Genomic DNA, 16,522 nt, shown 5'->3' with positions numbered 1-16,522 from the left:
ATTGATGTAGATGTGAGGTAATATGCTTCAGGTGATCATGATCATCAGGTACCTTAGATAGAGGTTTAGGTTTTTTTTTTGGTGGTAGGCTAAATATATATATATATATATATATATATATATATATATATATATATATATATATATATTCCAAATAAAGTTTGTGGAGATCACTATTGATCTTCATCAAGCAAAGGCCTAATCAATCAGAAAAAAAAACATTCTGTCAGATTCCAGTGGGACGTTTGATACCCTCAATCACACTCTTTCATTTGGCATTCACAGATATATAGGGCTTTTGGGTACAGCTATTTGTTTATCAGAACATTATCTGTGAAATAGATTCCAGAAAGTTTCTTTTGACAACATAGAGTTTAACTATTTTCCACTCATATCTGTAGTACCACAGGGCTCAATATTGGGTGCCGTGTTGTTATCTCTTCACTCCGCCAATCTTCTTAGAAGTATTCAGCAATGCAACATTCATTGTCATGCGGATGATACCCAAATAAACTGGTGCTTCAACCTTTCAAAAAAATATAATAACCGCACTCCCTTTTTTACATTTCTGAAACTTCATCTGAGAAGAAGGCTATATTTTGAACGTTTTCGATGAATAATTCCAAAGAGTTAAATAATCATACTCCGGTTTACCGCATCTTTGTTACGCCAATGCATTGGATGAGCTGACGTACGTATTTATCTGAAGTGTGACTGCGGTGTTGCCTAAATGTAAAATATTTCAGATTATGATTGTGCAATGACGATTAATTCGATTGTCAGGTCTCATATTGTTTGGAGAATTTCGAAATACAATAACTGGAATTTGAAAATCTGCTGAAATGAAACAATAACAAATATCAGTTAGTATTAATTTATAGAACGGACCATCAATCGAATACCTATAGGTTAATATAATCGAGGTGGATGAATACAGAATTTTTCTGTATTAAAATTCACTGAAATACAAAACACTACTGTAATATACATAGAAGTCCTGGATAGACAATGTTTTTCCTCATTGTCTCTAAGTCTCTGAGTACCTAATTGAAATACCTATCTAAATATCTATGAACACTTTTGTGAAGAAAAAAGTTCAACCATGTACATCTGGAACTACATTTGTCGAAAAATCATTGAAAAAACGACATTTTTGTGATCATGTTGTGCAGCGAATAAATCCAGTGAATCGTCACTTCTATAGGTGATCTCCTCGAATAATTTCAGCATGATGCTGCTGTAAGATGAACGAGAAATTTCTGCGAGACTCTGTGGATATCTTGCATGAATGTCTGTCGAAAATATTTAATATCTAGGGTGGTATAAGCCGAGAAAATAGTTGTTTTCCGACAGGCATTTACCAGAACCTACGCGGTGTAGGAAGCTGATAGAGATGAATATTATAAGATTTTATTTGGAAATATTTATTACTAAAACATAAAATTGGCAACAATGTACAAATAAATCGTTCTATATGGTGACAGGACAGGAACAAGAACCTTCATTCTTTTGACTTTTGCAGATTGTAAATTGAAGGTTGAATTTGATCATAGTTAAAAGTGCGTAGTGACTTTTTTGAAGGATAATAGTGTGAGAAGGATTTGTTGACTATTTAAAAGTGAGTAAAGATTACAACTAGAAGACATGCTGGTGTGCATGTGAATTTAACATAACCTATAAATCCAGTGTAAGGGAACAATCAATTTTTAGAGTATTCAGTCATTTGAACTGTATTATTTCTGTACAAAATGCTTTTCATATACAATGTGTCGAAGATAAGGAGGGCCAGTATGATAAATCGCAAACTGTAAGAGGTACAAGTCAAATAAACTAAGAAAAAGTTGACTATTTGGAAATGTTATAAAATTTGAAAAATTCCAATAATGAAGCTGTTCAGTGAAGTTGTCGCCAAAAAGGTTATCTTATAACTCAATTGTCTATTGTTCGAAGACTGATTAATATGTTCAATAGCCATCTTTTACAGCTTGAAAAGTGGCAATGAGATTTTATTTTTGTTTTTTTAACATCTTCTCAAGTAACATCAGGAAAAAATGCAAAGGAAATTCTCGAATTTCGGTTCTTTTCGAGTATCTCCGGAAATAAAAATGTTCTGAATTTGGAAATGTCAGTTGAATAAGAATACTTTAGTTTAACCGACTTTGTAACCCAGTGACGGCTCGTGCATTGGAGAACAGGGGAGGCTAAAGTCATATAGACTATATACACACAGAAAAGCCCGCCGGAGGCGCGAAAATTTTTATGTTGTTGCACCATTTGTTTAATACTAAAGTTAGGGCATGGCAATACGTAAAAAGTGCATGTGAAGCTATGGACTTTATTTTAGTTTGTGAACCATTTAAATGGCCGGCCATGACCGCAGCCCCATCATAGGTTTTCGCAATTAACTTTTGCCTAAAATTGTAGGTGTCACACGTACGAATTAAAAAATTAAACAAATCGTCAGCTGTGCGCCCAGATGAAACATCATGAAAACCCATAAAACGTTCTACCACATTACCATCTTTGACATATCTAAAAACGATTGAAAGTTGTGATGTACAGGTAATATCGGTAGTTTCATCAATTTCCCATGAAAAAAAAGAAACACTTTCTATCTCTTTGCTTATATTTTCCTTAATAATATATGCCACACTGTCAATAATAAGCTCATTTTGGATGGTTTTTGAGGTGCCCGAAAAACGCTACCGTTTAAAAAAGTGCCAAATTGTGAATCATATTTGCCCCATAACACGAGGTAAATTTTTTAAATCGGAGTATCCTATTTTAGATCTCGTTTGGTATTCGTTTTGTACGGAAAATAAAAGGACATGGTCCTTTTCTTCGGAAATTTGATGCATTTCGTATCCAAAAGGTACAAAATTCATCTACCTCTAATTCTCAATCTCGAAAGAAGAGACAGGATTTCGCATAAGTTTAAGGAAATGGGATGGTTAAGTATGTATAATCGGCTGTTTATAAAATCATTAAAACGAATACAGCTGAATATCTTAATTTGAGGAGAAAGAACCTTATGGATATTCCAATGCATAATAAAGAAATATAAGTTATAGCGATCTCAGATTGCTATAACTACCTCTTTACTGGATATTCTCAATTTTGCATTGACTTTGAATTCCTTCAAAAAAAATTGCTGACACAACAATGATATAACTTATAGTGAATAAAATGCATTTTTGTAGTTTAAATTTGTTCAACCAGTGGTATATTATAAGTATTAATCAATTATATAGGTTAGGGTACTTATTTATAATAAGTAGGTAAATTTTTCATTAATGAATTATCATTATTATATTTTCAGGGGAGTGTGGAAGAATCGGTCAACTGACCTAATTCTACTCCTTTTGTTTTGCAGTCTTCTTTTGGTTAGGTTTCACAGTTCTGTAATTATTCCACCGGCAGACAATAAACAATTTATTATTATTATGTTTGTATCCATATAGTTTTTCTCCATGAAGACAGTTCACTATTACGTGAACATTACTGTAAATGAAGAGTCAGAAACGAGTGGCAACTGAAACGTACAACAAACAAGGTACAAGAAACTCATTTCTACTCACTAAGCTACCACTAATGGCAAGTTATCGAAACTTGTTAATCTCAATTAACGCGTTCATTAGTCCTATAATAGGTAACACATTTTTTCAATTGTGAAACACTCAAGTTTGGAGTGCTGTTTATTTTTTTTTCCAAATTTTCTACACACCCCTAGATGAGATATGATTATATACTGAATTTTTTCTCCTTCATCAATGTGTACCTACCATCACAGCTCGTTTATTTTGTCATAAGTTTTGCAAAACCAAATCAGCAGCTCTCTTTCAAGTTGAAATTTTACATGTCACTCATAAAAATATTATACCAAATTGAAGAATTTTCGTTGTTAAAGTTTCAAAAATATATTTCTGCAAATTCATCTATACATTTTTTTTCCAGGAAAAAGAGCCTGAACATGAGTAGAAAGTTGAAATCCCTCTTCACCGTAACAGTAGCTGGCTATGCGACTTATGGTGTCCTAAGCTTCTGTAAAGGAAACGAAAATTTTTATAAGAACACCATCATGCCTCTTGTTCGTAAAATCGATCCAGAAAATGCGCACAAACTAGCTGTGTTTGCAAGCAAATACAGATTGATTCCCAAGAGTACCTATAAGGATTCCGAAATCCTCAAAGTCAACATTTTTGGTAGACAATTCTCGAATCCCGTTGGCATTGCGGCAGGTTTCGACAAAGACGGTGAAGCGGTGCTTGGTCTACAAGATATAGGCTTTGGATTTGTTGAAATAGGATCTATAACCCCCAAACCTCAGCCGGGAAATGAAAAGCCCCGTGTCTTCAGGTTAGCAGAGGATCATGCTGTCATTAACAGATACGGTTTCAATAGTGAAGGACACGATGATGTGCTGGCCAGGATCCAGAATTTGAGACGAAACGAAAAAGAGTTGGTAGTTTTGGGTGTTAATTTAGGAAAAAATAAAACCTCAGTTGATCCAATTGAAGATTATATGGAAGGCATCAAGAAATTTGGAACAATTGCTGATTACCTGGTCATCAATGTCAGCAGTCCCAATACTCCTGGATTGAGATCGATGCAAAATAAAGACATTTTGAGAAATCTCCTTAGCAAAGTGGTGGAGGCTAGAAATAATCTGCCAATCAAAGAGAAACCGTGCCTCCTTTTAAAACTGGCTCCTGATTTATCCATGCAGGAAAAGCAAGACATAGCCGATGTACTGAAGCAGAAGGAATGTAGAGTTGATGGTTTGATTGTTTGCAACACGACCGTAGACAGGCCTTCATCCCTGACCTCCGAATGGAAAGGTGAAACTGGTGGATTGAGTGGAAAGCCCTTGAAAGACATGTCTACGGAGATGATCCGTGACATGAGCAAGTTGACTGGTAGGATGCCCATAATAGGCGTAGGAGGCATTTCTACAGGCCAAGATGCTTATGAAAAAATTAAAGCCGGCGCTTGTTTAGTGCAGCTGTATACATCGATGGTTTATGAGGGTCCACCAGTTGTTGCCAAAGTAAAGAGGGAACTTGAGCAACTGTTGAAACAAGATGGGTACAAGAATGTATCGGAGGCAATAGGACAGGAAAAGTGATCTATCCAGAGTTGAGTTCCTTCTTCTTCTAGGAGAAATTGAAGAAAGAGTATACACAAGTTTTAAGTAGAATCTGTCGGCTACTTGTGAGACGGAAGATTTGTCATATGGAATTAGAGTCACTTTCGAGATGGAAGATTGGTCATATTGAATGAAAGTGTCAGTTCCGCGAAGGAAACTAATGATAATTTCGGGAGTTGAGAAAGTATAAGATACCAGTCCATATGTTTCTGTACGGTACTTTCTATTTGAAAAATTGTTATGAAAATTCATAAAGTTATTGAGTAAATTAGTTTGTATTGATAACTTATCATAAAATCTTGAAAGTTAATTTATTGATGAGGCTTGAAAATGTTTGTACATTGGTATATACAATTTATATACATTGATGTAAAAATGCGTATCTGCCTATAATTTTTGTTAAAATTCCGACGAATCTGAGAAAAGACATATAAATGAAAGAATGTATATCGAATGGGTAGGATTTTGGTAATTCCAAGGTGAAGTTGCATAAGTGAATAATTTTTTACTTCAATGTCGAATTGTGACAAATGTGAAATTTTTGTTCATAGGTACTTATTTCATTGAAATTGGAAACTTATTCATGTGTGAATTTTCATTGAACAAAATTTTACTTTGTCTATCAAATATGTGATGTACAGTTAGCCTTCATAATTTTGTTGGTAACATAGATCATGAGATACAAATCATTTCACAGAATTATTTTTTTTGTTTTTGTTTGATTCATGCAAAAAAAGAGACAGTAACTCTTGAATTCCGAATGATTGAAAATTATTATAATGATTTTGAGAGAATAATTCTAATGTATTCATGATGTGTTTCATTCAATTGAGAAAACATGATATCAGAAAGACACCTGGTGAATCAACAATCATTTTTGAATATTTCAAGATATAAATAATTCAAAACATTTCATAGTCTTTTTCATACTGAAGTTTTTCTGTTTAATAGTAATTGCCTTGATATTCATTATGTTCAATTTCTGTTGAAAATGATGTTTCAATATCTCTGGTTGCACAAAAAAAATTATGAAAAATTGAGTTTTTGAGCTTATTCAAATCTATATTGAACAAAATTTAAGTCCAAATGGTCAGAATATGTATTCAAAAGTACTGTATTTTAATGTTCACCTCATGAATATGCAATTAGACAACCCTTGCCGAAACAATATAGCTCAGGTAACAGACTGGGAATTGTCTATAGAATTGAAAATAATTGTCCTTTCTTAAACTTCTCTGAATTCCTAATGTTTGCTAAATTCTTTCAAGTAACATAATCCTTAATAATATGGTGGAGTTGCCCAATACTAGATGAAAATCCAACATAAATCCTTAGGTTTATTTTTTCTCTTGACATGACTTGAAAAACTACTGAAAAAAGCTTTCAAATTATTTTTTTGTACAATAAATAGAGCTTGATGTCTTGAAGTCTATGAAATAACTGTGATCAGTTATTTCGTAGATAAGAAGAAGTAACTCAATAATGGCTCGTTGAAATCATTTACAACAATTACGTACTCGTCTGAAAAACTTTATGCAGAATCACAATCTTCAACCTGCAAGCAACTGTATCTACAATGCCTTCTGACATAAAGCAAATCCCCCCTGCCGACTATTCACACAATACAAGATTCCGTTATAAAACCTCTAAATAGTACAGCCAAAAACCAACGATTCTTTGTCTAACTCTGTCCACTAGTATATGCCCAACTTCCCCGAAAAATGGAAGGTTTACCAACATTTAAATTCAAGAGAGCTTTGAGAACTTGGTTCTTAATCATTTCATTTCAACCGATGATGAAAAAATCATAGATGATTGTACTTTTTTTCAATTTATAACGTTCCATTGAAACATTAAGATCCAAATTAGAAATAGCTTCACAAACAGTAATAGTGTAATAGGGAGGGTGTAGTTTTTTCCTGTACAAGGTCAAACCTTAATAGAAACGAAGCTGCATTTCGGTGTTATTTGCTGTTTCTTCTTTGAGTACTGTGTTTAACCTTATCCTACTTCCTCCTGTGGATTTCTACTTACATCCACTGTGATTTTGAGTTCAAAATTTTTTCCCTGTGCTCAAGATGTATACTTACAGAAACTCAAAATTTTCACTTGACTGATACATTAGAATATTGTAACTTGTTCATTTGTAACATAAGAAATCATTTGATTTGATGGACACGTAGTTCCATCTTACTTTTATAATAGCGAATTGTTATGGTTAGAATTAGATATTATACCTTTGATATTACAATTTATATTTATATTTTCATAAATTGATAAATTATATCATTTTCTCACCACTTACAAGCATCTTATTTGCTTCCGTGGGCTGCTCCATATTTATTTGTATATATTTTTGTTTCTTTATGAATATATGTTAAATAATTATTGGCAGATATATTATTTCATTATTTTTTTTATTACTGCTCATCTTAAAAAAAACTCATTGAGTTTAAAAAAATGGATTCTTAGACCATTATAGGTAGTTCTTGAAATTTGTATGTTACACATTTTTATGAATTTTTGGAAATATTTAAATTCCGTTTCGTTATGGAAAATGAGTACTCAATTACAGAACATTTGATATGTATTTTTCTGTATCATTTCTGAAATTCATTTTAAAAAAAGTCTCACACTCCTCTTTATGTATAATGGTGTATTAGGAAAAGGGAGTTTAAAAGTTCAATGAATTCACTCAGAGAAAACATTATATTATATCTGAAGAGGAAATATTTCAGTAGAAAAGATTTTTTGGGAAAAAACTTTTTGGACTTTTCTTCCAGTTTGTGTCCGAAAAAACTTCTGCGTATGATCTACACATCTTTATAAAGATCTAGTTTTAAATTATACTCTTAAAAATAAACTGTTAATTCACTGCGAAGTTTTTCCATATTCAATAAATATTTTTTTCTCGGAATCGTTCCATTTTCCGTGATTTGAATGAATATACCAATAAAGAAAATCGGGAGAAATTGAATTGCTTGATCTATAAAATTGAATATACTGTATATGTTCGAAACGGAGTTTGAAAGTTAATACGTTAAAAATTCACTTCAGTTTTTCAAAAACCCAGTCCTATCTATTATGTTTCATATGGAATGACAATAAACTTCCAAAATTCTCTTTTTTTTGAAAAGTCAGAGATTAATGATGACACTTTTCCAATTCATTTCTTAATAAGTATATTCCATTTGAAGGAAACCTGTTACTTTCAGCTATTTTTTCAATTGCATTTTGGTCAATATTTTTGCAAGACAAATCCATAGGAGATTCAACTATATTAGGTTCGTCTTTGAACAGATAACAGTTTTATTTTAAGGAGTCCATTGACGTCTTTGAACAATCGCATCATTTGTATTTCAGTCAAATTTTCATTTTAAAACTCTTATTTCGAATTAATTTGATAGCTCGTTATCATTGTGTGGTATGACCCATTTTAACTTCCAATAAGAAAGGATTGAAAAGCAAAAACTATTATGTTGTGTTATAATCACAACTTGTATCCTTTTCATTTAAAAATTATCCCACTGAAAATTGGCACATTTATGTTCTCAAAAACAATATTTGCTCCCAAAATAGTCAATTCAAAAAAGCTGTAAACAGAAAAGTTTTGTTCCGCCATTTTTGTTGTGGACGATGGTGAAGAATTATAAGTATTTTTCACTCGCTGAAATTGATCATCTTTCCCACAAATTCAAACTCGCTTCAAAATTACATATTCACCTAGCTGGAAAATTGTGTCCTCATTGAATTTGATGCGCCCCTGTAGAGAATTAATTCGACTTGATGTTCAGGAAAAGTCAATTAACGGGTATTGCCAGACATTTCGTAATTATCGTTCATCTCAAAATTGATCGATCCCAATCTGTGTATCCACTGGGAAACTGGGAAAAGGAGTTCGGAAAATATTAAGATTAATTTTCTGAGAAGCTTATCGAGAAAGATTGATTATTGATTGAGACTTGAAGTCACGACAGATGCAGAGATTTAGTTATAAGAAAATAATGCAAGTGATGAGTATTTACATTTAGTTTTATGATTTGTTGTTTGAATACCACCAAAATTAATTATGTATACGATAACAATATTAGATGCATATCAATAATACAGAGTATAACTGAATAAGTGTAAAACATTCAAGGAGTTGATTCCTCATCGAAAAAAAGCTAGAATCTTTCATATAAAGAAATATCATTGGAGCATCCCTTGTTAAGATACAGCCCCTTAAAGGGGCGCAACCTCTAAAATTTATTTCCAATGTAACTTTTTGTCTTATTATTTGTTTACCATTTTAAAATTCATTTCCGATAGCCTGTTCCATTCTAAACTAAAAATGTCTCTTGGGTTTTTTGCCCAAAATAAACCAGTTCGCAGCAAAAAATTATTTTACGAACAACTATAGACATACATCGTCATAAATACGAACTGGATTTATTGTTATTTTGTAGTTAGTACATGCATTAAACGATTAAAGGGTAATAAGCAAAACTAATTTATTAATAACAAAACACAACATGTAGAAATCATAGTAAATGTTCAATATGTCTACCTTCAGACATTACGCATACGTCTAGACGTCTGCGCATTGAGCCACGTATTCGCTCAAATATTCCTGGAGTCTCTCTGATAACCCTGCACGCATCGATGATGCGGTTTCTTAAGTCGTCTACATCGCGAACTGAAGTACGATAAACCAAATGCTGTAAATTACCCCGAATAGAGAAATCGAGAGGATTGAGATCCGGGGATCGAGCGGGCCAGTTCTGTGGTCCTCCTCAACCTATCCACTGATTTGCATATGTTTCAGTTAAGTGCTGACGTGCTACTCGACTAAAATGAGCGGGAGCCCCATCATGCATAAAAAACATATCCCTTCTGACGCCCAAAAGAACGTCCTCCAGCAGTACTGAACGTATGCCTCACCCTTTAATTGAGGAGGTAGAAAATGAGGCCCAATTAAATCATCCACAATAACTCCGAGACACACGTTAAAAAAACTGCTTTTGATGGTTAGTTTCGACAATAGCGTGAGGGTTTTAATCAGCCCATATGTGGTAATTATGAAAATTAATAATCTTGTCCCGAGAAAAAATACATTCGTCTGTGAATTCTATCGTCTTCAGAAAGTCACAATTTCTTCTGATCATTTCCAGCATCCAATTGCAAAATTTAAGACGGTTCGGAAAGTCTCGGGGTAACAGTGCCTGTACTCGTCGCAGATGGTAAGGGTATAAGAGTTGTTCCTTTAAAATTTGAAATACCGTCATATGATCAACATTTAGCTGGAAAGCAATCTTTCTAGTACTGGTAGTAGGTTGTTCTTCAGTCAAATCAAGTACTGCTTCCTCAAGCTGTGGTGTTCGTACTCATCTCTTGTTTAATATAATTGTAATTTTTCAGTTGATCTCTCTTTTAATTTTTTACAGATTCTTTCATGTATTTCAAATCAATTTATATCATATTAGACAATAGAAGTCGGAACTAATGAAATGTACTGACAAACATTGTCAACTACCTTTAAACAGACCTTTGGATTATTCTCCCAAAATATATAAAAACATCCCTGTAACTGTAAAAGTTGAAATTTGCTTAACATCAACATAATATGCAGACAATCGAATTTTTCACGGTTTTTTGTTGGTTTTAGTGAATTTTCATTTCTTGATTCTGTTGTATGGATTATTCAAATACAAAATTAATTATATTCGAAGGCAAAAACATTTCATGAGAAGTTTTGGGCCTTAACAAGTTATTTCACCGAAACATCCTATTGCAGCTACTGTATTCGCAGTACAAAAACTCAACAATATAGTGTGAACTGCAGTCAATTACCAAAACAATAAAAGTTTAATCATATGAAAATACATTTATTTACAAATCATCACGAAGAACGGCAATATGTACAATTGGAATGACTACATGAAATTATTTTGATCAATCGACCCGACTTCATTGGTACAATTTCAAAATCATATGATGATTTAAATCAAATAAGTACCTCACGATTCAATACGATTCAACTGATAGTGTCATTATCTTCACGGACTGATCTCAACATTTTTTTATTGAAAGAACATTGTGAAACATCAATATTCTCAGTATTCTTATGATAATCAATTGTTAGGTTGAACTATTTCTGTTGTAAGGTTTCAACATATCGAAATAAGATAGTTTATTTTTTTGGTAACTGAATCACTGATCACTTTCAGCTGAATCTTTTGTTTCCAAATATTTTCAATGATTTCAGTTGACATATATTTATAACTTTCAAATGAAATTCGTAATCTTTCATATTTGCCACTAAGATCGTTGATATCAATTTCATTCGAAGGTGCTTAATCTCTACAGCCACCAAATACATTCACTCACTATCACCCACTCCAAAAATAAATAATTCATCTTCTGTCCCTCAGTGTAACCGAGAAATTATCTTGTAGATTTCTTCTCTGGGAATCTTTTCGGCTTCACGATGGTGAACCGGGAATTCTTTGTGGCCAAACCAAGATTCTTTTGCTAGAGCAGCTGCTATGGAAGGGTTCTTGTAAAACGGGTTCAAAAGTTCGTGAGGCAGCTGGGATTCATCAACTGAGTTCTGAACAACTGCATGGTGGGAAAGGTCCTGGGCTTGGGGAGCGGGCACTACCCCTGGAACGGGATACTGTAGTTGGCTGCTAAATGTTTGTGGGAAGAACTGAGTGTTGAAATCTATCAGTGGAGCAGAATCCACTGAAGCAATGGCGATCGTTACTAAGGCTACGAAGAACCTCATGATGCTCTGAAAAAAAAGTTTCTGTTAATTCTCAAGTAACGTGTAACGATCAAAACAAAATCGATATATGTGATTCTCCTAATGTATTTCATTATGAGTATTTCATTATGAAAAATGTTAGAGACTGCATTAAGTTACAAAAAGATCTACATTTTATGAAAAAAATGTTTTTCGATGTTGAAAATGTACCAGAATGACTATATCACTATAGGAAAAACCCTGTTGAAGTTGAATATATATTAAATGGAGAAACTCTTAAGAATTGCCAAGAGGTCAAGGATCTAGGTGTAACATATCATAATGTTTTGTCGTTTGCAAATCATATTCATGTAATAATCAGTTCTTCAGATCGTATGTTGGGATACTCAATGAGACAAACTGAAACTTTAGTATATACTGGTTTGACCTACATTAGAATTTGCTACAATAATATGGTCAGAAGGAAGTCGGACAATACTGCAGAAAGTTGAATAAAGAACGAAACAAGTTTCAGAGATACATGTATTTTAAAAAATATCATACTAGAGCAGATCATATCACATCAGTAAGAAGAATTTCTGGAAAAAAGGCTTACATGTTGTTTTTTCTTTACAAAATTACCCATACAATAATGAATTCTCCTGAATTGTTAGCTTTTATCGAATTCAGTGTACCTCTTCATAGAATAAAAGCTACTTTCAATATACCTCGATTGGTAACAACAACTTGAGTTCCTCTTGCGGCCCTGATTCGACTATACAACAACTTCAATGCATTGATTGATTTGGATTGGACTAAATTTTTTTAAATACATCATGATGGACATGTGATGCAGAAATTGTCAATTTCCACTGTAGAGTTTTGGGCGAAAACCACAAGTCAATTTATATACTACTGATCAATCCGATATTGGAGTTTTTGTTGTTTCGAATGAATTTGATATGTAAGCCGTATCCAAGTTTCAAAAAAACAGTGAGGTTATTGGTGGGCTTCCCAAAATATGTTGATGTCCTGTGACGCTCACTATCATTTCTTGAATATACATGGTAAATGACGTTTGTTTACACGCTTTATATTAGCTCCACCTGTATGTATGTATGTATGTTTGTTTGTTTGTACAGCTTGTCAAATATAGGAAGAGGTTTGAGAATTCTCCCTCTTTCTCTCTCTGTCTCTCTCGCTCTCATAGTCTTCTAACGAACGCACATCAGGTGAGCGGTAACTGAATTCAGAAACCCCTTCCTACATTTCACAAGCTGTAACTCTCAAGCTTCTGTATTTGACAGAAACATCGACATTATTGCCTGATCTATTCGCGGGCAGATTGCGCTGTACATAATTTCCTGGATATATCGACATTATTGCTTGATCTATTCGCGGGCAGATGGCGATGTACGCAACCTTCTCGATATGTCGACATTATTGCTTGATCTATTCACTTTACATGTATTTCTTCATTTGGAAAAAGCATTTTTGTTATTAACACACGCGCCTGCTGCCTTATTATAACCCTCCAAAATTTTGATAAAATAGATATAGTTTAAAAAGACTAAAAAACACGCTTGTATAGCACACTAAACTAAAAAAGAAAAATAAATATAGTTTATAAAACTAAAAAACACGCTTTCAAAGAACATCGAAATAAAAGTTTGAAAATATTTTTTTTAAATAAAAAATACTGGTATTATTGTGAAAAAAGCGTGGGCGCTTTGTGCTATATTTTTTGTATATCAAGTGATCGTCGCTTTTTTCACAATAATACTGATATTTTTCGTTCGTTATTATTTTAAGCTTATTAAAAAAAATAACTTTTCAGTTCGATTTTCTTCAAAAGCGTGTTTTTAAGTTTTGTAAACTGTATTTATTTTCTTTTTTTTTTGAAGAGTGGGGTCCATAGTATCTAACTTGTAACTGTTGTTGACAACAATCGGTTTGATAGAACTGATTATCTGGCTTGTCGCAGACTACATTCGGGAAAACATTTCTATGATTATCATTAACTGGTTGATCGATATCGAATTGATAAACAATGGACTACTCAGTTGTGGAAACCTTCAATCAAAATAACGTGTAGCAAATATTGGATATTGAATCCATATCTATTCCCCAACTGCTCATCAATTCGAGAAATGATTCAATTTCATCGGATAACCCGAGCCGAATGTTCTGTTTTATAGCCCGTAGATAGTTTATCTCAATATATCAACAATGGTGAAATGCAATAAACAGAACAAACAAGTATATAATAGGAAGTATTTCCAATCCGGGATACATACGGAAAATAGTGTTTTCATGTGCAATGTTTCGTGTATCTAGCGGTGATTGCGATGGCTGTTAAAACAAGTAGCTATTTTGACCAAATGATGTGAAGGATAAAACTATTCTAGTTTTGGGCTAAGCGTGAGAGATACTCATACTCAACTTTTCTGATCATTTCAAAACATTCAAACTGGAATATTGTTGAAATTTTGCTTGTAAAATATTTTCGGTTTGAATAATTTTTCTATTTGGAGAATTCTTGAAACTTTGTTTGTTATTTACTATCTCATAAACTATTATCACAGTGCCAGATTCCTAAAGAATAAATAAAGTTTTGAAAAACTAAAAAACACACTTTTAGAGAAAATCGAATTAAAAAGATAAAAATATTTTTTTTAATAAGCTTAAAACAATAACGAACGAAAAATACAAAGCGCCAGGTTCAGTGAATAATTTTATTTTTCAATCTTTTGATTTGATATGTATGTCAAGCACTTCAAATCAAAATTTTCGATTTTTTGAAATATTTGAGTAACTGAATTTTTTAGGTGTACAATTTACGATAAAGTTTTCATTGTTGAAATCCATATTCTAGTTTGCTTTCAAATAATAGAATTAGACTTTGAAATTTATCTCCCGTTTCGTTCAAAACTTTTTTCTGTACTTAATCACGGGTAATCGAAAATATTTAAATATCTAAATATTTCATCTGTGAAACAAAATGTCGCTAGCACTTAGAATTCTTAAAATATGTTTTTTTATTTTGATTTTCTTTCGATCAACCTATCGAGGATGTTACGTACAGCGCCATCTGCCCGCAAATAGATCAAGAAATATCAAGGAGATCACGTACATAGCCATCTGCCCGCGAATAGATCAAGCAATAATGCCGATAATTCTGTCGATACAGATCCCGAGCTTGATAGTTACGAGCAAACAATCATATATACAAACAAACATACATACTTACTTATATACATACATACAGGTGAAGCTAATATAAAGCGTGTGAAAAAATATTATTTTAGATAAATTCACAATTTGACCAGATTGTATAATATTTCATTTAGTTCTTTGAAACGTATCTATAAAACACGGCAAACTTTCGGAATTTGCATACAACAAAGCACTGTATTTCCAATGCCAAACAATGGCATCATCTTTCCTTGTGAAAATGGTTTCGAAAATGTTTCTTGGATCACCATTATCATCACAAAGGTGAGTTTTTCTTCAATATGTACAGTGTCTGTTCAAAAAATAAGGTAAATTTAAATTTTTCGTACGAAGTAGTTCCTCTCAGAAATAACACACTTGTTGTCTTTAATCTTCCCAGCATTTCCGATATGCACTTTCTGCTATGTCCTTGGTCTCTCTCAGCGATTCAATTGTCGCAAAACGCCGTCCTTTCAAAGGTCTCTTCATTCTTGGACAAAAAAAAAGTCGCAACGGGACAAGTTTAGTGAATAGGCATGCAATTGCTTGGTGAATAGGCATGCAATTGCTTGGTGAATAGGCATGCAATAGGTTGCTTAGGCATGATTACGGTGTTGGTTTGTCCAAAATATTACGAACAAGCAATAATGAGGAAACGCTACATTATCCTGATGCAAAAGCCATGAATTATTTTTCCAAAATAACAAATGTTTTCTTCGTATTGCTTCTCGCAAGAGAAGCACAAATTCTACATAATACACCTTTTCAACCGTACTACCATTTGCAAATAACTCCTGATGCACTTCGCCACGGTAATCGAAGGGAACAGTGATCAAAACCTTGACATTTTTTCGAACTTGGCGTGCCTTTTTCTGGTCTTGGCTCTCCTGGGCTTCTCCATTGGGACGATGGAACTTTGATTTCTATGCCCATGATTCGTCTCCTGTTATGACCCTTTCAAGCAAATCTGAATCGCTGTTGACGTCATTCAACAATTCCTGAGCTATTTTCTTGAGACGGTGTTTTCGGTCAAAATTCAGCAATTTTGGATTGAACTTGCTGAAACATGCTGAAAATCTGATCCTGTTAACATTTGTTTGGAATGGGTGTACCACCATAAAAAAAATCATCAGTTAAATGTGCGTAACACAAGAAAATTCAACATTCACATAATTTTTTTAACAGTCAACGTACACCTGTCACTTCTAAGTTTATATTATTACAGCTCGAACTACAATTTCAAGCACTCCTTCATTCGTAGAACCGTTTCCCTGTGTAATAAACTTCCTGAAATAGTTTTTCCAAATGAATATAATCTATAGCGATTTAAATCGCAAATATCGCGCAAGCAACTGCACTCAGAACATTGTGAGAATTTTTTTCTAAGATTTTTGTGTATCTCTATAAAAAATGAATTGATCAGCTACTGCAATTCT

At 33.1% G+C, this 16,522-nt stretch overlaps 1 protein-coding gene across 3 annotated transcripts; it reads left to right on the top strand.

The window, feature by feature from the left end:
• The first annotated feature begins 1,459 nt into the window (after nt 1-1,459).
• On the top strand, nt 1,460-7,534 carry Dhod (dihydroorotate dehydrogenase 2). Of its 3 annotated transcripts, none has more exons than XM_023156260.2 (2): nt 1,460-1,618; nt 3,955-7,534. In XM_023156260.2, exon 2 carries the CDS (start codon nt 3,971-3,973, stop codon nt 5,123-5,125), a length of 1,155 nt encoding a protein of 384 aa, XP_023012028.2. In that variant the 5' UTR covers nt 1,460-1,618; nt 3,955-3,970; the 3' UTR covers nt 5,126-7,534. The 3 variants fall into 3 exon arrangements, with proteins under 3 accessions (XP_023012028.2, XP_074038097.1, XP_074038098.1); XM_074181996.1 differs by lacking the exon at nt 1,460-1,618 and adding an exon at nt 1,669-1,687; XM_074181997.1 differs by lacking the exon at nt 1,460-1,618 and adding an exon at nt 1,705-1,814.
• Nucleotides 7,535-16,522: the final 8,988 nt, after the last annotated feature.

Source organism: Leptinotarsa decemlineata, unplaced genomic scaffold, assembly GCF_025532065.1.
Source record: "Leptinotarsa decemlineata unplaced genomic scaffold, Ldec_3_MD MMD2_tig00026328_RagTag_RagTag, whole genome shotgun sequence".
In the NCBI taxonomy this organism is placed as follows: Eukaryota; Metazoa; Arthropoda; class Insecta; order Coleoptera; family Chrysomelidae; genus Leptinotarsa; species Leptinotarsa decemlineata.
This window is presented reverse-complemented; position numbering and strand designations above follow the sequence as displayed.